General features: G+C 39.2%; 3 protein-coding genes across 4 annotated transcripts; 2 read left to right on the top strand and 1 right to left on the bottom strand.

Annotated features, from left to right (window-relative positions):
• Nucleotides 1-211: 211 nt before the first annotated feature.
• On the bottom strand, nt 212-6,736 carry LOC310951984 (trypsin-3; the record flags this gene model as incomplete). The annotated part of the gene is made up of 5 exons (XM_083920471.1): nt 212-382; nt 1,639-1,905; nt 1,988-2,129; nt 3,407-3,560; nt 6,682-6,736. The coding sequence occupies 5 exons, from the start codon at nt 6,734-6,736 to the stop codon at nt 212-214; spliced, it is 789 nt and encodes a 262-aa protein (XP_083776597.1).
• Nucleotides 6,737-10,427: 3,691 nt separating this feature from the next.
• LOC310951985 (trypsin-3) lies at nt 10,428-13,842 on the top strand (the record flags this gene model as incomplete). The annotated part of the gene is made up of 5 exons (XM_083920472.1): nt 10,428-10,482; nt 11,085-11,241; nt 11,359-11,497; nt 11,609-11,863; nt 13,687-13,842. The coding sequence occupies 5 exons, from the start codon at nt 10,428-10,430 to the stop codon at nt 13,840-13,842; spliced, it is 762 nt and encodes a 253-aa protein (XP_083776598.1).
• A 4,304-nt stretch (nt 13,843-18,146) lies between these two features.
• Nucleotides 18,147-24,896, top strand: pink1 (PTEN induced kinase 1). 2 transcript variants are annotated; one of them, XM_083919504.1, is made up of 8 exons: nt 18,147-18,594; nt 19,818-20,093; nt 20,182-20,288; nt 20,392-20,574; nt 21,335-21,498; nt 21,584-21,711; nt 22,747-22,977; nt 23,108-24,896. In XM_083919504.1, exons 1-8 carry the CDS (start codon nt 18,238-18,240, stop codon nt 23,390-23,392), a joined length of 1,731 nt encoding a protein of 576 aa, XP_083775630.1. In that variant the 5' UTR covers nt 18,147-18,237; the 3' UTR covers nt 23,393-24,896. The 2 variants fall into 2 exon arrangements, with proteins under 2 accessions (XP_083775630.1, XP_083775631.1); XM_083919505.1 differs by having other exon boundaries at nt 20,185-20,288.
• Nucleotides 24,897-25,328: the final 432 nt, after the last annotated feature.

Genomic DNA, 25,328 nt, shown 5'->3' on the forward strand with positions numbered 1-25,328 from the left:
GAACATATTCACTTTTATTCAGCGAGATCTTCTGTTCCCGCAGTGAAGAAAACAAATAAGTGTAAAATGTCAAACTATTCTTTTAACACGAATAACTAAAGGTGCACAAATGGTAAAAAGAACATATCATTCATCAAATAACTGAAATAAAAAAAATCTTTAAGTCTCCACTGAGGGTGTTTTTTTTGTTATATCTTGGTAACATTGTGTTTTAAACCTTGTGACACCTGCTGTAGTAGCTAAATATGGTGTTGTCTATCCACCTGCGGAACTTGGACACAGCAGCGTAGACTCCAGGAAACTGGGCTTCAGCACATCCTCTCCCCCAGGACACCACACCATAGACCCGGCCATCACATACAAGTGGACCCCCAGAGTCCCCCTGAAAGAGCAGGAAAGAAAGGGAACATCAGGGATGACATGATTTTCATCCAGGCTTCCTACTTTTTTACATTACATACATTTTTTTTTTTATAACTAAACAAGAAACTTAAAGGATAGGTCTGGTGATATTCTGTGTTGTTCCACATATCTGTGGAAAGACAGAAATGAACACTTTCCAGCTCACAAGTATTGTCTTTGTAGCAGCAGCCTGGAATACTTTATTCCTCATGGGAACATTGGCACTGTAGGTTATTTGGCACTTCTTTTCTGTAGCCGTTTTCAGTGATAGTGGAGCATTTCACTTGCTGCTTTTGTGTTGCCTTTTGCGCCCTGAATGCCCTGAGTTAAAAAAAAAAAGCGCCCCATGTCATTTAGCTTCACAGCAGAAGAACAGCTGAGGATGGGTGATTCTGTCGTTGTCTCCTTGCAGCAGTAACAAAAAGAAACAGCTGCTATTGTTCTGTCTAAACAGGGCAATGCATTCAAAATGTTACAAAAGTAAAAGTAGGCTTCATGCAGTATGTATTTGCAGTGAAATGTCCTTAAAGTATCTAACTAAAACGGAAGGAGCCTCTGTCTGTCTGTCTGTCTCTGTCTGTCTGATTTTCTGGACAAATGTTCATCAGATAGACTTCAGACTTGGCGGATGTATTACTGAAGAACCAAGGCAGTGCAGTGTCGAGTGTGAGCTCTTGTACAGTACATTCAAGAACAGATGAAGAAAGAGACACCAAAGATGTTACACTGCAGCAAACTCAGACATTTCAAGCATCACTGACGTAACTTTCAGAATGAAGGCTTTTGTTCCTGGAAATAGCCTGGTCCCAAACAAAATAGCTAGCTGTTTGCAAATGAAGCGTATTACTCTAGCATTGCCAGGGGATGCAGCTATGTCCTATATATTCCTCAGGACCCAAGGAAGTGCTGCGGAGAGTGTGGAGTGGTTTGGAGGAGTTTTGAGAAAGCAGCAGTACGGGAGGTCAGGCTAACAGCTCAGCATATTTTAGGACACTGCAAAAGTTAAAGTACTTATTATGCAGGAAAATGGCTGCTGTCAATGCTGTTTAATCAATTTATAACATTGCAGTTAGTGATTAGTAGTAGTGCATTAATGTAAAGCAGCATCTTATGTTGCAGCTGGTTAAGGTGGAAATAACGTATTATTAATATACTAAAGAGAAGATGCAATGAAGTAAACTGTAACCTCAAAACAATCCTATCTGCACATGAGAAACACTACAGAGGTCCTCTTACCTGACAGGCATCCTTTCCACCAGCACTGAACCCAGCGCAGAGCATGTTTTCTGTGATGCTGCCGTTGAAGGACTCACTGCTGTTGCATTTTTCTGTGGAGACGATGGGCAGCTTGACAGTGCGGAGGGTGGAGGGGATCTGGCCTCCACTGGGGCTGGTGTAACCCCACCCTGACACTCGACACATTCGGCCCTCTGCTATGGAGGCGCCATGCCGGGGCAGCAGAGCGATCGAGACGTAGATGTTCAGATAGACCGGGGCCAACAGCTGGAGAGATGGTGGACAGTGTAATCAGCAAACAGATCTCCTGAGAGTAACAGCTGCTGGAAAATCGACCAATAGTTTGCACCTTTATAAGCATGATGTCATTGTTGGTGGTAGTGCTGTTGTACTCGGGGTGGGGAACCAAAAATTGGGGCAGGATTTCTTGCTCCGTGCCCTCATAGATGGTCAGAGAGTAGTCCCCTGCTACTACCATCATGTTTTCAACCCTGCAGAGATAAAAAAAAAAACAGATTAGATTCACAATATTGTAATGCAGAAATACTACAGTATGTCAGACAGCCTGATGGTTCTCTTAATAAGATTGTGATCTATCTGTGACCCATATCAGCCAATTATGTCTGCCAGCTGATATATCTATTTGTCTCTAGTCAGGATAGCTCTTTAAGGGGACAGGACCTGAATGTACAAACATGGGTGCTGGGTCAATCCTAACGCTCGAATACTAAGCAGGGCATGTCTCGCAGAGAAAAGCAGTGGGGTTCATAATAACGCCTCTCTTTATAAGACTGTCCAGAACAAACTGAATTTCAAGCCCTAGTTACAAGCAAATTGAGACATACAGAGCAGAAAACAGTTGAATCAAATGATGTTTGCTGTTGCAAATTAGTAATATATGAACATATTTTTGGAGAGTTGAATTTCAGAGTTGAACTGTAGCATTTCACCTCTCTACAGCATAAACAGACAGCTTTTACTTCTACTTACTGAACAAACTTCCCGAACACCAGAGGTCTGTTCCATCTGTCAGCTCATTTAAATCAGCGATTATAACATTATTGTTTGCTGTGACTTTTAATTCAATTAGATCATACATAACTTCTTTGTTATCTGTAAATATTTGCTTCTATTGTCTTTTGAATGCAATTTCAATGTTTTCTTAACGTCTCAAGCAATTGTGTCTGAAGGTTTCTGTATAAATTAATTTGCCTTCTGATTGTTTTTGAGGATAGAAGCCGTTGTGTGTTGACTAATAGGAAACACTGACATTTGGGAACTTGACAGCACTGAAGATCCAGTTATCTGTCATTTAATATAAGGCCAATATGATTTTGCTGGTGTACCGTTGTAACCCTTGAATCTGTATTGAGCACCAAACATTGTCTAAAATAATTGTTTCCTTACAAGCCAAGCTGTTTGTAACCTAAAAGAAAGTGTGCAGTAGAGGGCTGTACAGTAAATATGATTCTTGTGTCACATTCCCACCCCACAGGGCCCCATTGTTAGTGGTGCACTCGTATCACTGTCATGTCTCCATATCTGGATATCTCTGATATGGCTCAAAATGACTTGATCCTTTAACCAATATACACACAAAGAAGTCAAGTTGAGGTCATGAGTTGTCAATAGGCCTTTTATTGTCATGTAGAACTTCTTTACAAAAAGCTAAATCAAAACACAAAGGTGTTTTATTTGTTATTATCCTGAGGTATTGTAGCTTTTATACTCCATGGAGGTAAATCAAAAAGAAGAGAAGTGAGCTCACCCAATGTTACAGTGTGCTGCTGAGAGTACCCAGTACTTATTTATCAAAGAGCCCCCGCAAATGTGCTGGCGCTGTGTTGTCTGTATGGACACGATGTACTTGATCGAATATGGAACTGGTGCGTATCCTCCCACTATACGTGGGATACCTATACCTGCGACATACACACAGAGAGGGAAATACAGACGGGCTGAGATCAGATTTAGAGAGAGAGACAACAAGGTTATTACTGCAATTGCAACATCAGCAAGAACAATAGCAGTCATAAAGAAAACAACAGTGCACAGATGCTTCTGTCTTAGAGGGTCAATGGAAAACAATCTCATCTCTGAGGTACATTGACTCACAGTGAGTCCGACCATCATCACAGTATCTGATGTTAACACAGAAGTGGGTTTGAATCTTAAATAGCAGTGCTACTTGACTTCTTAGTGACACATTAAAGGTCCCGTATCATGCCAATCTTTAGAGTCATACTTGTTTTTGGGGTTTCTGCTGGAACATGTTTAGCCTACATGTTTTAATGTTTAAAAAACAGTATTATAAATGACAGGTCGGGGTGGTGGATGGGTCAAACGAACACTGGACTTTCCCCGCAGGAGGCCGCGGTTCATGTCTCGTTCATGTCCCGTGCATCGCTGTTACGTTGTTTTAACAAAAAAGTATTTTTCCTAACCCTAACTGTTTTATTATTTGTTTTTTTGCCTTAATGGAACTCAATAGTTCTATGTGAGTTCACAACGTAAACAACATGTTCCCGTGTTTGAAACAGGGCATTGACAAGAAAGGTGAGACAAAATGGCTGTATGTGACAAGTTGGGATGAGGATGGGTTGCCCAGTCTGCTCTGAATGGTCAACATTTCCAGAGCTTCTCCGCATCTGCGCCCTCTGCATCTGTGCACCGTCAATGCAGCCGGGGACGGACTGTGACGGCACTGTAGAGGCACTTTCTACCTGAATGTAGGCACAGTTTCTGAAAACGGTAGTGTGTATTTCTTTGTGGATCGATATCGATACTACGTATTTCTAAAGCACCTCAACCTTCTTTGTAATCAAAAGAAGAAATTAAAATCACAGTTTTTACAATATGGGACCTTTAACAATCCAATAATATGATGTATAATTATCTTTACTGTTGCTAATAAGACCTACATGCATACCTTGAATGACATTTTCAATGCTATTTCTTTTATACTGAAGTACGGGTTCTGAATACTTCTTTAGAGATTCTCACGCTGAATACACACCGAGCACTTTATGTTCTACTATTTAAAATGTGTTTTATAGGCTGAGTCCAGTACTTTGAGACTCTGTTAGTTTAATTTTTAATTACTTTTAGGTCAAGAATTTAGTGTTAGCCCCATCAAAATATGACTTGGACGGCTTTTGGGCATTTTGACTCAGTATTTCTACACTGTAAATGTGTAAAAGTGTCTGTCTAAACCTCAACATCATCATCATCATCATCATCATCATCATCATCATCATCATCATCATCATCATCACTGAGAGCCTCTTCAGACATAGAAATGCCTGAAAACAATACCCTCTCATCACTGTCCTAGATTTTGACCTTGAGCTATAATTAGCAGCAGTGGGTGTCAAAAGCAAAATGGTAACTCTATCTATACAGTATACGTGGCATGGATTGGGTGTGTGTGAGAAAAAGGCACACATACAGGTACATTAGAAAGCGTTATGTAAGGACCTTGAAACTTGAACAATGCAGGCTGAATTGAATAGAATAAAACATAACAACGTGTTCTTTCTGGTTACTGCACACACTGCTAAACTGTGCATAGTGGCAAATCAATTCTATGTAATCCACTTAGCTGCCATTGATGCAGACAAATCTCCTTTTTTTCATGTTTTCAGAAGCTTAAACTGGCTAAAAAGTTTATCAGTCCCAGACCCTAGACCTGTCCGAGATGCTTATCGGACTCACCTTTCACGTTTTTATCTTTGTGATATAATTGCCAGACACAAAAGGGGGTGTTGGCCATAATGACTTATTGTTATTTTATTGTTCGTCTTCATCTGTTGTTCCTGAGGTTATAAATTCTATCCAGCACACTTTTACTGACCTTTCATTTCAAAAGCTCCTTATCTCAGTGAGATATATTTAAGTAACAATGTGCACATGATTATGATTAGGTTTTTAAATGAAACTTTAAAATGTGAAAAAGAATTCTGTATTTCAATTTCATGCAGATTCATACTTCTACTCCACTACATCTCAAAAGTAATTATTGTATTTCTTTTACTGCACTACATTTGTCTGACAGCTTTAGTTACTTTTCAGATGACAGTATTTATTATCCTCTTCCTGTCCAGTGAAAACCATAATCTCCAGATATGTGTATATGTTGAATGTCTGTGATAAAGGATGAAGTGTTACTTTATGTGTTGAGAAGATTCTCCTATGTTTTACTCTGAAAATGAACAGGAAACATGATGATCGTATAAAATGAATGGTATGATGTTTAGCTGTAGATTAAACTCCCCAACAGGATATCAAGTTAAAATGAGCACAACCTTAAACATCTGCAGCAGGTAAATGACACATACACGTTAACGCAGCAGGAATATTTATCCAGGAACATCGACTGTAAAAGCAAAACACTGCACTTTTACTGCAAAATCAATACATTTACTTTGAGTACTTCAAGTAAATTTTGCTGATACATACGTTTACTGAAGTAAGGTTTTGAATGCAGCCATTTTACTTGGAATGAGTACTTTCACAGTGTGGTATTTTACTTAAGAGAAGGATCTGGATACTTCTAACTTTTTATCACAATTGTGTCATTACAAAGTACTTTACATAGGTGAGCCGAATTAAATCTTACAAATTTCACCAAAAAGAATGATGCTGTAACCATTTAAATACTGAAACATTCTCATCTTTTCATTCTAAATACACTGCTAATATGATTTATGACTTATACCTGAGTCATGCATGTATCAGATGAAAATGGCTGAGTAACACTTTTCTTTGTCTAGACTGTCTCAAGCGAGCATCAGGACTGAAAGTGCCACAGCTAAAAGACTACTTTTAACACATTGATAGAAGGGATACACATACAGCACATGTAAAATCCATTTATGAACCAAAATTGTCAGTATGCAGGCTCTCAGGATGTCAGACAACATCATGAGAACAGTAGGATATGCATCCCAACTGTCCTGTAATTTTAAGCCAGAGGTTAAACTTCACTTCAAGCCCTTTGGTGCATAAACAATGTGTAAAATCAAGATAAAGACGCTTACTTACACTTTACAGCCAACACTTCTAACAGTATACAAAGCAATAGAGATGGCAGCTCCATAGTGAGACAATGGGAAAAGCAGTGTGCACGCAGAGTGAGGCTTCACCTGTACTTGTCTAATCTTAGCGGGAAGACATCGCACCTGTACTCTCAGGTTTCTTATCCTATTTCCGTTTCCATGGTCACCTCCTTGTCCTGAACAGATATATAATTGAAGCGTCCACACAACGCAGCCTCTTGTCTCACACCTTTGACATAAAGTTGTCCTATACCACTTCATCATTGTTTATATAATCACCCAGTTTCCCGAAGGGCCCTTTAACTGTCACACCAAAGGCGAAGCATATATCAGTTGTGTTGCCAGTTTCTGATGCTATAGTCCAGTCAGATATGTCCAGTCTTTGGCACATTACAGTTTGTGATTGATCAAATGCTGTTGTCCCAAATGAAAGGAGAAGATATCTCTGCAGTCCTTCATCTCTGCACCGTCACCCCTCACTGGTTTTCCCAGGAAAGGAATTAATGAGGGTTTTGAGTGATGACAAGCAGGGAAAGCATTTGTATCTGACCAGGTCGAGCCAGAGCTGCTGCTCCACTTCTATTCTAGTGGTGTAGGTGTCATTAAAAATGGAGCACAGCTCAAGCAGGTCTCATCACTGCTATAATAATCTCTCTTTGGAGTTCCTGACCTCAGCAGGCTAATGGCCCTCTCTGTTGCCCTCTCTTCTACTGATAGCCGTGCTCTCACATCCCCAGAGTGCTGACCACTGCCTTTCTTCCGTGCGACCCGCTCCTCAGTCCAAGTGCTGTCATCATGGCATATTGCTGCCAGCTCCCTGTTCTCACATTCATCTGTCTGGGCCGGGAATGAAAAAGTAATCTGCATGTCACCAATGATAATGCTCTGATCCCTTAAACTCTCCTCTTTGTATAATTCTCGTCTCATTATCAATGCAGGCTTTGCTTGAGTTTTTTAATGTCTATGAGAACAGGAAAACAAAACTAGAAGTGATTTAAAAGTGACTAATTCATGACTTTAACTAAATGTTTTCACTGGAGAGTAGATTTGTAGATCTAGAGATAATCTTGGTTTACCTTCTTTAGACTGGAATGACACTGATCAGGTGTTATCAGTGCCAGTATCACTGTCATCACATCTCAAACGGCACCAATGACTCAGCACTGGCTTCCTGATGTGTTTCCTACTTGGCGAAAAGTCATAAATTACAAATGTATTCATTTAGTCAAAGGGGAATTCCTAGATAAACAGATGATCTTACTCTCAAAATATTACAGTAGGTGTTATACATACAGCCTCCTGAGACTCCTGAGCAATTCATATTTACTAGCTGTGACATCGATGCACGTATTATTGTTTTCACCTTGTGAGTGTGTGTGTGTGTGTGTGCGTGTGTGTGTGTGTGTGTGTGTGTGTCATCTTGGCAAAATGTGGTCCTGGAGACATCCCAACTAGTGAGAATTACCACAGAGGCTGTTATTTTGCCAACAAACACATTTTATGGCAGTAAGAGAGGAGTACGTGATCAAATTTCTGAACATATAATTTGTCTGTTCTTCAAAGGGATGTTGTTGTTTTTATTAATGAGAGTCTTAAGATTTTAGAAGTGTATGTTGATTTTAAAGCCATCCCAAATTTTGAATCAGCTAAATTAGCTGATCAGATGATTATCATTTTTCTTATTGTGACACGGACATCACATTAGGCTTTCCCTGACTATTGTAGGAATAAAAACCAGAAAACAAATGACATATGATATTGACCTATTAGAGCTTTTCAAAGTTGTAAAAATAAACATTATACATGTGTCCAAGTTTATTTCCTGTTGCAGTGAATGTGAATCAGCTGACAGGAAGTTAACAAGGAACAAGGCTGTGGATGTCATTCACATTCAATGCAACAGGATATAAACTAGGGCACATTTAGGTTGTTTATGTTTACATCTTTGAATTTGTTCAACAAATGTGGTCAGATCAGGTTCAATGTTATGTGAGCTTTAGAATTATGAGATGACTTGACTCTTACCTTAGTAATAAAAACAAATAGCTTTTTTTTTTTAAATTAGCTAGTTCTGTCACATGCTGACCCGGCACACAGCAGTCTTGTAAATGTTGTCATGGAAACACAAATTCACAAACTGTCACATAACTGTACCAGTTCCATCAGTGTCACTCGGGGACTGTGACAATCAGAGATAAAACTGTATGAGGAACTTTCCAGAACATTTAAAGGGTGTGTGACACCTGCGTGTAGGTTAAATACGTCACGTAATCAACGTGGACCTTTGATTAGCCGCCTCCTGGGTGAAAATCCTGTGTTTGTTTGACGTATCCATAAATCTGCACTGATACAAAACCAGGGCGAGTAATACAGGAGAACCACACCTGTTCACCTATTGTTACGGAGACAACAGATTGTCTACGACCAGAGAGTAATCTGAGTTATGACGCAGAGATATTCTTCTACCTGGTTCTGACAAGTGCAATGTGGCATCATGGGAGGAAATATTAATGCTGAAGTTATGTGAACGGCCTTAGATTTCTTTCGTTCTTTGTGCATGCAAGTGAGGAAACTGGGTGTCTCAAGGTTAGGATGAGAACCTTGTCGATGTTCCAAACCGCTTGAACCAAGCATTGCATACAGCGTTGTTATGGCAACACGTAATACTGTTGTGGCGTGGGACACACTGTGTAAAGCTCCAATGACTTCAGGTTTTTGGGTTTAAATGTGTGAGTCTGTGTAAGCTGTACCAAGATCTTCCTCGGACAGATCTGTGTTGTGCTTCAAGTAAGAACGACTGAGGTTTGTCGAGTTATTATTCTATTCATCAAGTGAGGACCGTTCAGTGTTAAAGGCAGACACTATCATTATCACAGCCACATTTAAGGTGTTTTTCATTACACAGACATACGTGCAAATCAATCATGACAACAGTTCTCATCACATCACTAAGGTCATAAGTGTATTTTGTTGTTAACCTGGCGGTGGTGCTAAGTGGAGGCGTTCCCATTAAAAATACCTTTATATTTCCCAGGGTGCAAGCGGGAAAACTAGAGCTCAGAAAACAGAAATAATACACAAGAACTCTTTAGCTTTGTCAGATAGTAGGTCAGTTCCATTGTTGCAGCGTGAGATGGTCACGCCACAAAACAAGACGAAAAGATAATTTAAACAAAAGGTTTGAACAAGGATACGGTTACACTATAAAAGGCAACAGGAGAGCATCGGCCCCACCAGTTGGAGATACTCTGAAGTTTGCTGTTTTGGCGCGTTCACGTAAGTAGAAGGTAATTATAACTCTTTTTCGTTCAAAATGAATGGTTTCAGGGTAAGATGGTGTTTTAAACCAAACCAACCCCTCTATTACCAGTTTATTTTGTGATATATATTTATTAGAATATTACTAATACTCTCAGGAGATATGTAATGAGATTTAGCCAATGTTTTCAGAAGCAGGTTGAAATCTTTTTGTTATTAATTAGTGGCACTTCAGTAACATAGAGCTGAGTATTTAAACATTTCATCTACAAAATGCCTTTAGCTGTCATTGTGAGGGTTCAACTGAGAAGAAAATAGGCCTAAAAGTTAAGACTCTAACATAATTAACAATAATTTGGGATAAAGCGTTCATTTTCTTTTGTTTGACATAAAAAATGTATTTAATCAGGACATTTACTGTTTACAGAAGCTGCTAAAAGTCCTGCTTCTGCATTACAGATGATAAGTCGAAATATGGCGCTGCTTCAAAGCTCTGCTGTGCTGTTGCTTTGGGCGTTTTCAGTATCAGGTAAGTTCCTCAATCACAACATTTGTTTTTATTTAGTCAAGTTATTGAACACGTTAAATAATACAAATACAAAATATAACTTAAAAAACAAAGGGAAAACAAACAAACACATAAACAACTCAAATAGAAGAAGTTAAAGAAACTTTTCTGGTCCTAGCCCATCTTATTTTTTATACATTTTCATGGAAAATAAGAATTTAATGCACAGCCATAAGTGTTTATGCAATTTAACTTGATTGGCTAAAACAAATCAAACAAAGAACAAAATAAGAACTAATTAAATCTAATTAAATTCCTGGATGCATAATAAAAGGTGTGAAATCCTAGTCAAGACTTAGAACTATACTTCGGAAGGGACTTTCCCCGAGCACCGGCTGACATGAGGGTGAAAGCAAGCACATATAAACCAGTATATATATATATATATATATATATATATATATATATATATATATATATATATATATATCTTATGTCTTAGGACTTTAAGACTGCCTCCAACCTCTCTTTAAGATTATAAAGATCATAGAGCATTAAAACTTAAAACATTTTCTGTAAGCAAAAGAGCTGACATGGTTCCTATTCTCACTGTCTGTCTACAGGGGCGCTTCCACCAAGGATAATCGGAGGTCAGGAGGTCAAGCCGTACTCCATCAAATATCAGGCATCCCTGCAGTTAAAAAAAAATGGGCAACACTACTGCGGAGGAACCTTAGTGGACGCTCAGTGGGTGGTGTCTGCTGCCCACTGCTGGAGACCGTAAGACACTAGACACAGTTACCACAACAAACACTGATATGTAGACCGGATTACGATTACCAAGATGTGAAAAAAGGGTACATTTTGAAGCACTTTCTGTCTGTTTTTGGCCATCAGGAGCAGTGTAATGCAGGTGGTGTTATGTGAACACAGCCTGGCCAAGGAAGAAGGATTTGAACAGGTCTTTAATGTCTCAAAGATATTTGTCCACAGTTATAACTACAAGACGTTCAACAACGACATCATGCTCATCAAGGTAAGCGGAAAAGTCTGAAATAAAATAGATATGCTATAGGGAGCTCTTGAGACGTGCACACACACTCTTGTTCTTCATGGTCAAACTTGCCTTCACTTTGGGTTGTTACAGCTGAGTAGGCCTGCACAGCTGAATGCCAACGTGCAGCCAGCCACTCTGCCCAATGCAAACACTCCTCCGCTTTATAAAGACGACTGCACGGTGAGCGGCTGGGGTGTGACACAGATTTACAGTTACTACCTCTCTCCCGTGCTACGTTCTGTGGGCGTGAAGATAATGCCTTACTGCACTTATTACTACTGGGGGAGGATCACTTCAAACATGTTGTGTGCTGGATCTCCATTTGGTGGCAAAGATTCCTGCCAGGTACAGAAGTTTTTTTCTTTTATTTTATGCATGTGTTGAATTCTTTGATTCGTACCTGATAATGCTGCATAGTTCTGTCTTTTATATTACATATTATTATATCCTAATTAATATTTACATTTGTATTGCTATGCATGCTGTGTATTGTGTATTACTGTACTTAGGCACAGTTTTGGGGTATGTGTACTTTACTTGAGTAATTACATTTTGTGTAACTTTATACCTCTACTCTGTTACATTAATTACTTTGCAAATTTACATTATCAATACAAAACATAATCAATCTAATAATTATTTAGCCAATACATTATCATCCAAACAAGGCAAAGTGCTTTAATTAAGGTGAAATTCCACCATAAAATCATCCCAGGCTCTTTTTAGGCAAAAACATTGAGCCATTGAGACAATTTTTTCCATGTAACAACTATAAACGGAGAAATCCCGGACAGTCGCTAACAGTCGCTAACAGTAATTCATTTAATGTAATGTGGCTAGCAGTGATTAGCTCAGGGCAGCACGGTGAAGACATTAAAACAGCTTTTTTAACCACTAATACTACTAAGGATAACACCAAACCTCTGCAGTAGCATGATAAGAGTCCTTAGCACCAACAACGTAAACAATGTAGTTAGAGAACCCAGAGTTTATTAAAAGAGTGTTTTAAAGACTTACTTACTGGCCCCTGTACCAGCTCCTCTCATAGTAAAGTCCATTCAAGTTCATTCATTACCAAAAGTCAATCCAAAAGGAAGGAGCCCATTGGTGCTTCGGTTAAGGTGTAGGGACTCTTATCATGCTAATAAGTGTTAGCCGCATTCAGCTGTTAGCGACCCTATCTGATTTCTCCGTAAATAGCTGTTACATGAAAAAAATTGTCTTGGCTTTTTTGATGAGTGTATTTACCGAAAAAGACCGTGGGATGATTTTACTTTAACTGAACAAATGCAGCATCTATGAACTCTGTTAGTACTTGAAGGCACCTTTAAAGTTGGGTATAATAATTTAATCTGATTTCTTCTGTAAAATGCACTTTAAAAGCCAAAGTATCGTGTGAAGTTTTTTTATGTACTTTACTAGAAAAAAGAGAAATGAATGTTTGAAGAGTCCCTATATGATATCATATATTTCTTATAATTCAGTATAAATAATACTTAAAACTAGAGACCATCTTGCGATGGGATCACACTAGACATCATGCCAATTTGGGCCAAGGGTATAAAGTGCGGCGCCCACAGCCCTTCCTTACTTCCTCCACCCCTACTTTGAGAGCCACACTTGAACCACACCCATTTTCAAACTCAGCCTTCATTTTGATCTCAGCTCCACACCTGTAAAGATTCGTAACTCTATCTTGGATGGTTGCAGTGCTATCATGGTGACAAACCTGGCTGCAGACAGACATATAAACACCTGACAAAGTACTTAAAACCGTCTCTGTGGCAGTTCATCTTATATTCACCTTTTGCCATGATGACACACACACACACACACATGCACACACACTCCCAAGGTGAAAACAATACCAGGCTGGTTATCAGTCACACATTTACCAGCTGCAAGATTAAAGTGATGAACACATTAATGCAGAAGAGATCTTCAACAGGGGGTTTTACTTTTGTACTTTTATTATAATATCATTAAGTATTTCTACACTGTGTTATTATTGCTACGTTTAAGTAAAATAAGAGTTTTTCCTCCACCACTGCTGTGTAGTGCAACATTAACATCCCCATTATTTATTATTGCTCTCCATGTGTGTTTATCCTATTTCAGTAACCATTTTAATTTGGTCATCATCTCTAATTTTTCTTGATGATCCACAGGGTGACTCCGGTGGTCCCCTTATCTGCAATGGCAACTTTGAGGGCATTGTGTCCTGGGGTATCAGCTGTGCGAACCCGTACTTCCCTGGAGTCTACGCCAAAGTGAGGAACTACGTCAGCTGGATCAACTGGATCATCAGTAACAATACACCATGAGCAGCCTGCAGAGACACAAGCTTCTAGATTGATTCACTTTGACGACCAATAGCTGACGTTTTTTTAATGGTCCATTTCATTACTAAGGGCTTTCTTTGTGTTTTCATAGTACTAATTGTCAACGTCACACATTGAGTTTAACTGCAATTGATAATGTTTGGATAGACCCAGAATTATCAGTCATTTCTAGATATAAGATTTCCTGTAAATGTGTTGATATGCATACAATTCAGTGATTTTCATTTTTCATTGTTTTGATACAGGAATAAACCCATTATATGATCATTTTATTTTTATTATTATTAGAAGTATTGTTATTATTATTATTATTATTATTATTATTAGTAGTAGTAGTAGTAGTAGCAGCAAAGACGTTAAAGTTGCATTAATCAGTTGGGCAATATGGTTAAAATAATGACAATATTAAATCGTCACCCAGACATATTTATTGATATATATATATTTTAAGACATCAAGCCAAAGTATTGGGTCTATGTTTCTACAAGCAATGCATGAATGAATAAACCATCCACAGTGACATTAAAGATGAGTTGTTTCTCTTATGATGTGTGATTCTAGGAACCTCTTGCTTTATTATTCACAAGAATAAAGCAACAACTTTAACTCTGGAGCTGTAAAGCAGTCTCCCCGGTCTGTAGCAACATGTTCAACTGTCATATATGTGTTAAAAAAATTCTGTTTCCACATACTCTGACACATACAGTGTGTGTTGAAGGAAAGGCGGACGACAAACCCCTGGAATCAGCCATTGGTAGTAACCATAGATAGTATACAAAATGGATAAAGTCTCTACGTTGATGTCAATTATTCCAAGTTGATCCAAATGTCCTCGCCTATGGACGTCACCATCTTGTCAGACTTTGACTCCACCTCATTTGTTCTTACCAAAAAAGGGCATTGGTGTGACAATCTAGATAAACAGAAGTGGGCGGGAGTGGGAGTCAATTGTGTATTTTGTAACGGGAACAGGCAGGAGCAGGATTTATTAGAGACTAGAGACTGACACCGGAGTAAAAATCTAACCCGTGTCAGTTTCTAGTGGAGAACACACCGCCTCTGGGAGTCAAGTGCGGGCAGCCAGCGTTTAATATAAATGATTTAAAACTATATTCAGCACAGTAGCCTACCGCGCACATCAACTGTCAAACACCAATCCTCGCGGCCCAAATACGGTCCGAATCCTCCCGGTGCTCCAGATTAGCATCTAGTGTATGTGACATAGATAGCAGGCTATATTGCAAGTCAAGTGCCGCTATTAGCATAACAGAGGTAGTATGTTGTGACACCCGCGACACCAAGACCTTTTAATTTGTTCTATTAAAAAAATAATACTTGGTTGTTACCGACATCTTGACACAAATGACTGCAGTCGAGGTCAAGATGACGGAGTTAGCATGTTAATCCTGACAACATGACAGTGAGGGCCAGTGGCTAGCTGTCACTCAACAGGCCGCCCACCTAATTATCATAAACTTAAACCTCCAATCAAATAAAAACTAGCCTGGTACAAAAAAAATCATTCCCCTCAGTGTTGTCATGGAGATATGACCTAGACATACAGACTAGAATGTTTTCTTTGTACCATGGGGGTCAATGAGAAATTGCTTCATTATGAAACCTGCCCCTTGTGGCCACTCGGCAAACTAAAATTTTTGGCACTTCCTTATTGGATGAACTTAGAATTTGCTGAGGTTGGGGTTTGTTAATAACTTATTTAAAGGTCACATATTGTAAAAAAAAAAAAAAAAAAAGAAAAAAAAGAAGAAGAAGTGAGATTTACATATCTTATTGGATTATAAAGCAGGCGGAGGTGATATACTGTAAAAGATTCAAGATTCTTTATTGTAATTCAAACATTATGTTGAATCTGGCTCAAGGCGCTAAAAACTGAGTAAAAAAAATGTGTTCATATTAATCTATATACATATTTAAATAAAGGTTTGATAAATAAATAACATATTTTGAGTTGAAAAAGTAGCGAGTATGAGAGGAAATGTGCAAATATAAATAATACAATACATACTGAATATACGAAATACAATATAAAACAAAACACTGGAGATATGGCGTGGGAGGATGACTAATAAATAAAAAGAATATGTTATATAGAATATAGGTGTCATTGTTGTTTAATGAATTGTATTGTATTTAATTGATTACAGCCCATTGATCCTGTATTACATAAACCGGAGCGGTAGGTGGCGGTAAGCACCTAAAGTTGGTATTGCAAACCGCCCAAAACAAAACACACAAAGAAGAAGAGGGAGGTCGGTCGCATACATAGACATATAAAGAGTAGATGCCGCATCGAACGTTGGGCCGCGAGAAATGCGGCCGCCATCTTGGATCGGTCATTCTCCCAGATCAGTTCTATGAGTGACTCGTTGAGCCTCTGAGTTGAGCAGCAGAAGGAACAAGATGCCAGAGCCCTGTGCAGCGTATTCCTGCTCTAATCTAATATTACAATATTACAATTCATAATCAGTACGGTACAGTACAATTTTAAACAATTAGACATAAATCCATGCATTTTTGAATGTTATAGTGAGTCCCTCAGGCTGTGGCTGGTAGATAAATATTTAGCTGCCAGAGGAGCTGCTGTCCCTCATTATATTATTATTATCTCGTCACAGTAGAGGCGAGGAGATTAGCCTCTGTGGGAATCTTAGTTAATTTACCCCCGTCCAGATGTGTGTGTGTGTGCATGCCTGTGTAGATATGAAAGGAGAAGCAGGGAGGAGAGGGGTTGTCGTACATGTGGTCTAGTGTAAATGGATTGCACATTTCCAGCAGTAGGTCAGCGGAGGATGTGCTGGGGTTTCATGAGAGGAAGACACTTCAGAGACAGTTCATCTCAGGTCACCTCAGATATTCTCAGTTTTGTTTTTTTAAATATTGAACATGACATTGAGATGAATTATGAGATAATGTTTCATGTCATGTCACTTTTTTTTTTAAAGTTTAGACTATCAAAGGAGAAGTGACAGAATCTGACCAATATCCTTTGCTGTTAAACTGTTTCATCAAACAGGAGCAACATGATGTGGGGTTTATTATAAAGAATGAATTAGAGATTTACGAGGCAAGCGTGAACATGTATTTCCACTCTGTGCCCGATATTCTCACAGCTGAACAAAATGTTCCACACATTTTTACTTGGTTCTCCACATCTCCACTTAAAGCAGGACGAACGTCACATGTTTGTAAACCAGAGCTGATGAGTCCAGGCTTTTTTAGTTCAGTTGTACCACAGAAGTTGAAACAGTCTGAAAAGAAAAAATCATACATTTATTTAACTAAGGAAAAATCTTAAATGGTTTGTATAATTTAAAATGGATATTACTGAACTATGCCCCGTGTTTTTGTTTGCACATTAAATACAATTACTACATCATTAAAATATGTAATAAAGAAGACATTCACATAATTAGACCTTGCCTAAAAACAAAGGACACAGTCATTTTAGATACTATACAAAGTACTCCTCCAACATCACTGTCTTTTAGAATGAGAGCTACACTCTACACTTGGTAACTGTGCAAGAACAAAACAGTGTGAAAATGATCGATTTAACAAAATGTTATATATATTTGTATACCACACACACTCGCTCAAATGTGGACCCTCCCTCTCCTCTCCACTACCACGACTATGCGACTGGCAGAGCATGGATCATTTCTGAATATTTATTAACATATAGGGTTCGGCTCTTGTTTTTGTTTTTTAGTGCTTTAAATGAAAGTGTGTCTGTTTGACTTGTATTTAGATGTGTCCAAAATGTCATCTCTCTCTCTGACCTAATTGTATTGATACTCTTGATTTATATGTATTTTAATTTTCTCTGAGTGTGTGTGTGTGTGTGTGTGTGTGCGTGCGTGTGTTTGTGTGTGTGAGAGAGAGAGAGAGAAAGAGAGAGAGAGTGAGTGAGAGAGAGATTTATGTATTCATGTATGAAATATAGCCTATTAATACTCTATAAATGATTTATCTTGTTGTGTTTATATTTATAGTGTTTGCAAAACACCTATCATACATCACATATATCATATATCAGAATATTCTATTACTGTTAATCCCACTGTGAATATTAAAATACGCTGAACCGTGTCCTGTCCTTACACTGAGTGGAGCGGGCGACCGGGCCAAGATGGCGGCTCCACCGCTCGTCAGCGCCAATAGGCCCAACGTTCGATGAGGCGTCTACTCTTTATGTCTATGGTCGCATAGACATATAAAGAGTCGACGTCTGTCATTCCCGCGCATGCTCAGTAGCAACTGTTTTGTTTACATAACACTGTCCTTGCCTAGATACTAACGACAGAGGAGTGCAAGCGGCCTCAATAAACAGCTTAAGTTACCTTTTCAGGGTAAATTATGTCTGTGAAGCATGCCATCAGCCGGGGGCTCGAGTTGGGCCGGTCGGTCCTTCAGCTGGGTCTCCTTAAACCGGCTGGCCGAGTCGCAGCAAAGCTCCGAGCTGATCGTTTCCGTTTGGGCCCGTCGGTCCGCACCGTTCAGCCTCAGGCTTTCCTGCCGTCTCGGTACCGCTATTATCGCACCTCTCTGAAGGGCATGGCAGCCCAGCTTCAGTCCGCCGGCTTCAGGAGAAGGTTTGGCGGCGGCTCCCCTCGAAACAGGGCCGTGTTTTTGGCTTTTGGTCTCGGTGTGGGGCTCATCGAACAACAGCTGGAAGATGACAGAAAGAGTGCGGCGACATGTGAGGAGATCCAGGTACGATACCCCAGATACACCTGTTCCTAAGTATGGAGGACTAAACATGACTCAAGACTCAATAAATAAACAAATGCATAAATAAATACAGGAAAAAGTAAATACATGCTGAAATCAATTCTGAACTAAGTAAATAACTAAATGTACAAATAAATGGGACCTCCTACCTCATTGACATATTTACACATAAATAAATAAATGCAGGTGAAAATAAATGTAAAGCGTTTATTTATTTATTCAAACATGTATTTATGCATTTACATTTTTATTTTATTTATTTATTTATACATTTATTCACGCATTTATTTATTCATTCCTGTATTTATTTACGCATTTATTTAAATGTATTTATTTATGCATTTATTTATTTATTCCTGTATTCATGTATACACTTATTTATGATTTGTTTATTGAGAAACTTAGTACTTAGGTCCTCCATACCTAAGTACTGTCAGTTACTAAAGTACTTTTTGATTAGTGTACTTGTACTTTACTTTGGAATTTGCATGGTAAGCTTACTTCTATAACCTTGCATTTAACTAGCAGCCATAGTAGTTAGTTGCTGATTAGGATTTTACAGACAAAACATATAATACATTTATAAACAAAGGAGATAAAATTAACTTTTTTATAGTTTTACCAATTATAACATGTCATGTCAACACTTCAGTAATAATAATCCAACAATATAATGTATTCCGTTAAATAACATAACATTGTGCATACTTAAGTATATTTGGCTGGACATAGCTCTGTAATATTACATAAATCCAAATTAATATAATCCAAAACACTACATGTTTACTGTGTTGTATAACCAGTTTTACTTTACTTAAGGATTTGGGTCATTTTTCAACCATTAGTGGTTTTATTATTGTGTATTATCATGGATTTTATTGAGATGTAATACTAGATAAAGGTTGCCCACCTTTTTGTATTTTGAAAAACTATTATTATTGCAGAAAAGGATGATGCATTGCCACTTGATGTGGTTAAATAACATAAATATAATGACAGTACAGAAATGACAGCCAGAACTTTTGTCTTTTGGAACACTTGTTTTGCATTAAACTAAACATAGTTTAAAATATTATTTTTGCTTGTATTTAGCTTTAGAGCTTTAATCCACTGTGTGAATCCGCTGTCTTTTTTCTTGACTGAATCTGTTCGTACCCTGGCCTAAAGACGTGATCTTCAAAAATAATATTTATACCAATTTGCAGGCAGTGTTTAGAAAGAAAAGATTCCAGAGCCCACTCAAACCTTTTACCTCTGGATATAAACTGGAGGATTATATTATTGGGAACCAGATTGGGAAAGGCTCCAACGCTGCTGTATACGAGGCTGCAGCTCAATTCGCCCCTCCGAAGAAGAGTAACTGCTCCCTGGTGCAGCCGACTGAAGATGAAGATGAAGAGAAAGGGGCAACGGTTCGATCTCTGACATGTTGCTCCCTAAGATCCTTCCCCATGGCTATCAAAATGATGTGGAACTTTGGGGTGGGTACTCTGCACTACTACAAACCACACTTTTAGGTATTAGTCCTATTATCAGTACTGACAGATCTTTTTTGATGCCATTTGTCAGGAGGCAGGGTCGTCAAGTGAGGCGATACTAAAATCCATGTCGCAGGAGTTGGTGCCAGCAGGTCCCCTGGCCTTAAAGCAGGAAAAAGAAGAAATCACTCTGGATGGGTATGTATTTCACTTTCATTGCGTTAATATGTTATTATGAGTCCTGCAGCTCTGAACAGCGTGTAGGAAAGATGCTTATGTACTATGATCTCTCTACATGCAGACATTTTGGAATCCCACCCAAAAGGATGTCGGCACACCCTAATGTGATCAGAGTGTACCGGGCTTTCACAGCAGACGTCCCGTTGCTTCCAGGTGCCCAAGAAGAGTATCCAGATGTGTTGCCAGCCCGACTTAACCCTAATGGTCTGGGCAACAATCGCACTCTTTTCCTCGTCATGAAGAAGTAAGACCTGCCGTCTTCATCCTCAATGATTTAAAAACAAACATCACCAGCTTCATCTTAAAGTCATAGTCTTTAAATCCTGGCTGATTTAGTGACACCTGTGGTTAATTGTGGTAACAGCAAGTGCAGTTAAATGCTCCAGCAAATCATTAAGCAGCTTTTGTATCCATTTACAGCACAAGCTGTGGTGATTTAATTTCATGCTTCACATGGTGCGAGTAGTTTTCCAGACAATAGCATAGTACATTTTGTTACCATGCAACTCTTGATCTAATAACTCACTGTGGTTGCTGCTTCTTGTTCCACTTTAGTCCCTGCAGTATTTAAACCTGACCCACTCTAAACCGCTGACAAATACATTGTGTTTTTACGTGTGACTGCTTAACTATAAAAGCCATCTTGTGTTTTGCCAGTTGAATGCTTTTAATGTGAGATCGGAGCAGAAGGAAATGTAAGGGTTGACTTAACAGTTCTACTTATGATACAGCATTTGGAGGGTGAACAGTGAGGCTGAAACCTGTGACATTAAAATAACAGTAACCGGACTACATGCTGCGTCATGTCCTTCAAACCCCTCATGCCAGTGATTTGAATCCCAAACCGGAATGAAACCCACTATATAGAGAGGCAATGACAGAACGTAAAAAAGAATGACTTTTGCTGACAAAAATGCAGACCATAAATAATATGAAAAAGTGCCTTTGATTACATGAAACTTTAAGAGAAGAAGACAAACGTCCTGTCTTCTTCTGTCCATTAGTTACCCCGGCACGCTGCGACAGTACTTGGGAATGTCCACACCAGGCCATAGGCAGGGCTCTCTGATGGTGCTGCAGCTCCTCGAGGGGGTTGACCACCTCTGCAGACAGGGCGTGGCTCACAGGGATCTCAAATCAGACAACGTGCTGTTGGAGTTTGACTCAGGTCAGAGAAATATTCAGTCAAGTACGAAACAATTCAGGCGTTTGATCCCATCACTCATATGTATGTTGATTTTGCTTTTATGCAGATGGATGTCCTCGTTTAGTGATTACTGACTTTGGCTGCTGCCTGGCTCAGAGTGACTCTACTCTACAGCTGCCATTCAACAGCACGTGGGTCAACAGAGGAGGGAATGTCTCCCTAATGGCCCCAGAGGTAGGCTTAAGATGCTCTTTATTGTTATTTGGTAAAAGAAGAATGAACAGTTGCTGAGTTGCTCTTTTTCAGTGTGTTTAGATGCACATCCGTAACCCGAAAATAGTCTTTCCCCGGTTAAAGGAATTTTCGGATTATGGAAGTTTCCCACGTACTGTATATACATGAAAGGGGTTTGAACAGTAAATTGACGGAGTGACTCGACCCCCTGTAGAGTAGGTGGTGCTCCACCAACATACAGCTTGTTGGAATATGGCATTTTTTTCCGGTTCACCTTTGTAAAAATCACAAATGGCCGACTTTTGGACCGAATCAGTTTAAAGTTTTTCATGTTGTTTTCGGCGATGTTGCTTCCTGGTTTATTCTATTCCCGGATAAAAAGCCACTATCACAGTGTGGGGAGGGGGAGTTATAATCCACGGCGCATGTGCAGATGCAAAACAGGGAACAGTAATCAGGGAAGGCTGATTACATGCATGAATAATTGGGGTACTGAAGGAGTTCCCTAGTATGAGAACCAGGGGAATGGTGTTTACATGGTGTTTGAGAACCTGGAGTATGCCCTCAACCCAAATATAATCGGCCTTTTAAACTGCATGTAAAATTGCTGAGTGATCTCTATGTAATTTGAACTTGTTCAAATGGTATTAAAGAACCAGAGCATTATCAGACACACAAAAGACTGCTTCAATGGATTCGTGCAGTAATCGTTGTAATTAATACAGATTCACACAAATACACACAAATTTAGTTGTAAACAAATACTTGTACAATAATGTCATTACAGTTAACCCTAATTATCACTTTAAAATTGAAAAATGGGACAGCTTGTGGCACAGTGGTCAGAGCAGCTGCCACATGTAAAGAAGCTGAAGGTCCTCGAGGCAGCGACCACGGGTTCGACTCTGACCTGCGTCCGACCTCTCTCTCTCGCCCTATTTCCTGTCTGTCCTCTGTAATAAAACGTCTTGATAAACTGCCAAAAAAGGATCTTTAAAAAAAAACAAAAAAAACTGTTGATGTGTTTATCTAAAGGTGGCCACTGCAGTTCCAGGTTGTGGTGTGGTGATTGACTACAGCAAGGCGGATGCCTGGGCAGTGGGTGCCATCTCCTATGAGATATTCGGCCAGCGTAACCCGTTCTATCGAGCGGCTGGACTGGAGAGCAGGAGTTACCAGGAGAAGCAGCTTCCTCCTCTACCCTCCGGTGTTCCTGCTGATGTGCACTTAGTGATCCGTTTACTCCTGAGGAGGAACCCAAGCAAGGTATAGCAGGGGTTGTGGACATTAAGTAAATGCTCACTTGTTCTGTCTGGTAGAAGTCTACCTGATAATATGAACAGTTAACCAAGTATTTGATACTACAACACTCATATATGTTATTGTTACTCTGCAGCGCCCCAGTGCTCGTGTGGCAGCTAACATGCTACATCTTAGCCTCTGGGGTGGGAAGGCTCTGGCCAATCAGGACAGCATTGGCATGAGGAAACTGTCCGATTGGCTGCTATGCCAGTCTGCCGTGGTGCTCCTGAAGGGCTGTAGTGGACCCAGTAAGAACACGGTGGAGGCTGAGCTTCAGAGAAGCTTCCTGTCTAACCTGGACCTGGAGGACCTGCGCACCGCTGTGGGCTTCCTCCTGTATGGGCGAGAGCAGCGTCAGGCCTGCATTCTGTCTGCATAGATCCACTCTCACTCATTAAGACACATATCTTAAAGGTCATTGATATGGGTAGATTGGGAGCCTTGGGTGAGAACTTGCTTTGATTTTCAGTTAGACAACTTGTAATATTAAAAGTCTTGGCCTTTAACTCTAAAGCTATTAAGGCAAACTTTACTGACACTGTACTCTTATGTCATCTGTCAATGTATTCCAGCAGTTATTCCAAAATTTCAAATGTTGTAATTCACCCCTGAATTAGTGTTGTCTATTGCTGCTAAAATACCTGATAACGAAAATTAATCACAAAAAACACAAAAAATGAAACACAACATCGTCACCAGGAGTAAAATCAAAGTGCTACGAGTGCCCTTTTATGCAGAATACAACAGGTCTTCATCATGGACTATTGAGGATACTGTTGGTAACTCTGTGTTATCTATGATTAGGTTCTCCTTAAATAAGTGTTGTTTGTCAGTAACAAACAACTAAATTGGCCCAGAAACGCAAGGTACCAATGGCTGTTGGTATTTCTGTTAGAAGAGTGTGTATTTTCTTTTTACAAGCGCTGATGCACTTTAGGTATTTGCTAGGGAAGACCCCACACTACAGTTGTTGTTACGTGTGTAGAAGGTTTGTACTTGGAAGTTGAACACAGATGAAGATAACTTACATAAGAATTACTAACAGACTCTACTGTGTAGGGCGACATTAAGTGTTACATACTCGTCGGTAACATGCAACCCTTAAGCAGCTAGTTTTTTTTCTGGTTGGGTGTCTGTGTAAAGTTGTTAGCCAACTGATCACTTATTCACCCATTCTGCACTACCCAATGCATGAAAACACCTCCCCAACATGTTAGTCCTCAGTTATCATAACAATGATGATGGAAGATAGCATTGATCATGGACATTATAGTCCCACCTTAAAAAATAGAGTGCTAAACGTTTGTCTCCCCCCACTGGCAGTGAAAGTAATTACACAAACACTGTCAACGTGCTTAGGTAAAGCAGTGGGATATACGCCGTGGATATCACAGCTACTGAGAAATCCATAGAGCTTTCCCTGGCTGCAGCAGACATAATAAGCACTGTGTGAACTTGTTTAGCAAGGGCTTGAATGTAACTGACATTTATTTATACGTAAAAGCTAAGCACTAGCTTTAAGGATGTGATTTGGTTTTGTTTTTGTTCCTGTGGTTTGCACTTTATGTCCATGCTTGCACTTTCTCCAAGCCATTGCTGTGGCTTACTGTTGTTTGTTTGTTGCCAGCTTATATAGAATACTGATTATGTTGTGGTATTATCATAAAAGGAATCACGATCTGCATTGAGTGATTTTACCCTTCACACTTAGCCTACAAATATGCCGTCATACCAGGCATATTAAATATAATAATTTGGACAGTGAGGGATACAGGATATGTGAGAATGAGTGTGTAAGTTTTCATACTAAAGATGGTGAGAAATATTTTAGATATGTGTAGATTTTTCTGCTGTGTTTCAGAATAAAATATGAATGGATTGTGCGGATCGTTCCTCTTGTTTATTTAATCCTTTGTTTCTAAGTTTACACCTCTGCGAGTAAAGCGGTCAGAAAATTTAAGCCAGAGCTACAAATATTGATCATATTAAAGTAGAACTCAAACACTCTGCAAAACTATATATATTATAGCTACAATTTCTCATGTGATGACATGTGAAGGTGTAGGATTTCCTATTACAAGATTATGAAGGACACCTGCAAGTAAGTTTTTAAGTATTCACAAAAATATGAATTATAAAGAAGGTTGAATAAATTACAAACAACTACACATTACAAGAACTTTATTAAGGACAGAGCCAAAATGGCATTTTAATAACTTTTACTCTGAACATACAAGCTGGTGTTGAATAGAAACATTTCTGTTTGGACTGTGCTTTAAGAACAAGTGAAATCATTTGTTTCCTGTGCTTTAATG

The sequence above is a fragment of the Echiichthys vipera genome (assembly GCF_963691815.1).
Source record: "Echiichthys vipera genome assembly, chromosome: 9".
Classification (NCBI taxonomy): Eukaryota; Metazoa; Chordata; class Actinopteri; order Perciformes; family Trachinidae; genus Echiichthys; species Echiichthys vipera.

Excerpts from the sequence above, each read along its gene's own strand:
- pink1 (XM_083919504.1), top strand. The coding sequence starts at position 18,238 with ATGTCTGTGAAGCATGCCATCAGCCGGGGGCTCGAGTTGGGCCGGTCG. Across the intron at positions 18,595-19,817 it reads CGACATGTGAGGAGATCCAG|GCAGTGTTTAGAAAGAAAAG; the intron begins GTACGATACCCC and ends ACCAATTTGCAG. Across the intron at positions 22,978-23,107 it reads TGAGGAGGAACCCAAGCAAG|CGCCCCAGTGCTCGTGTGGC; the intron begins GTATAGCAGGGG and ends GTTACTCTGCAG.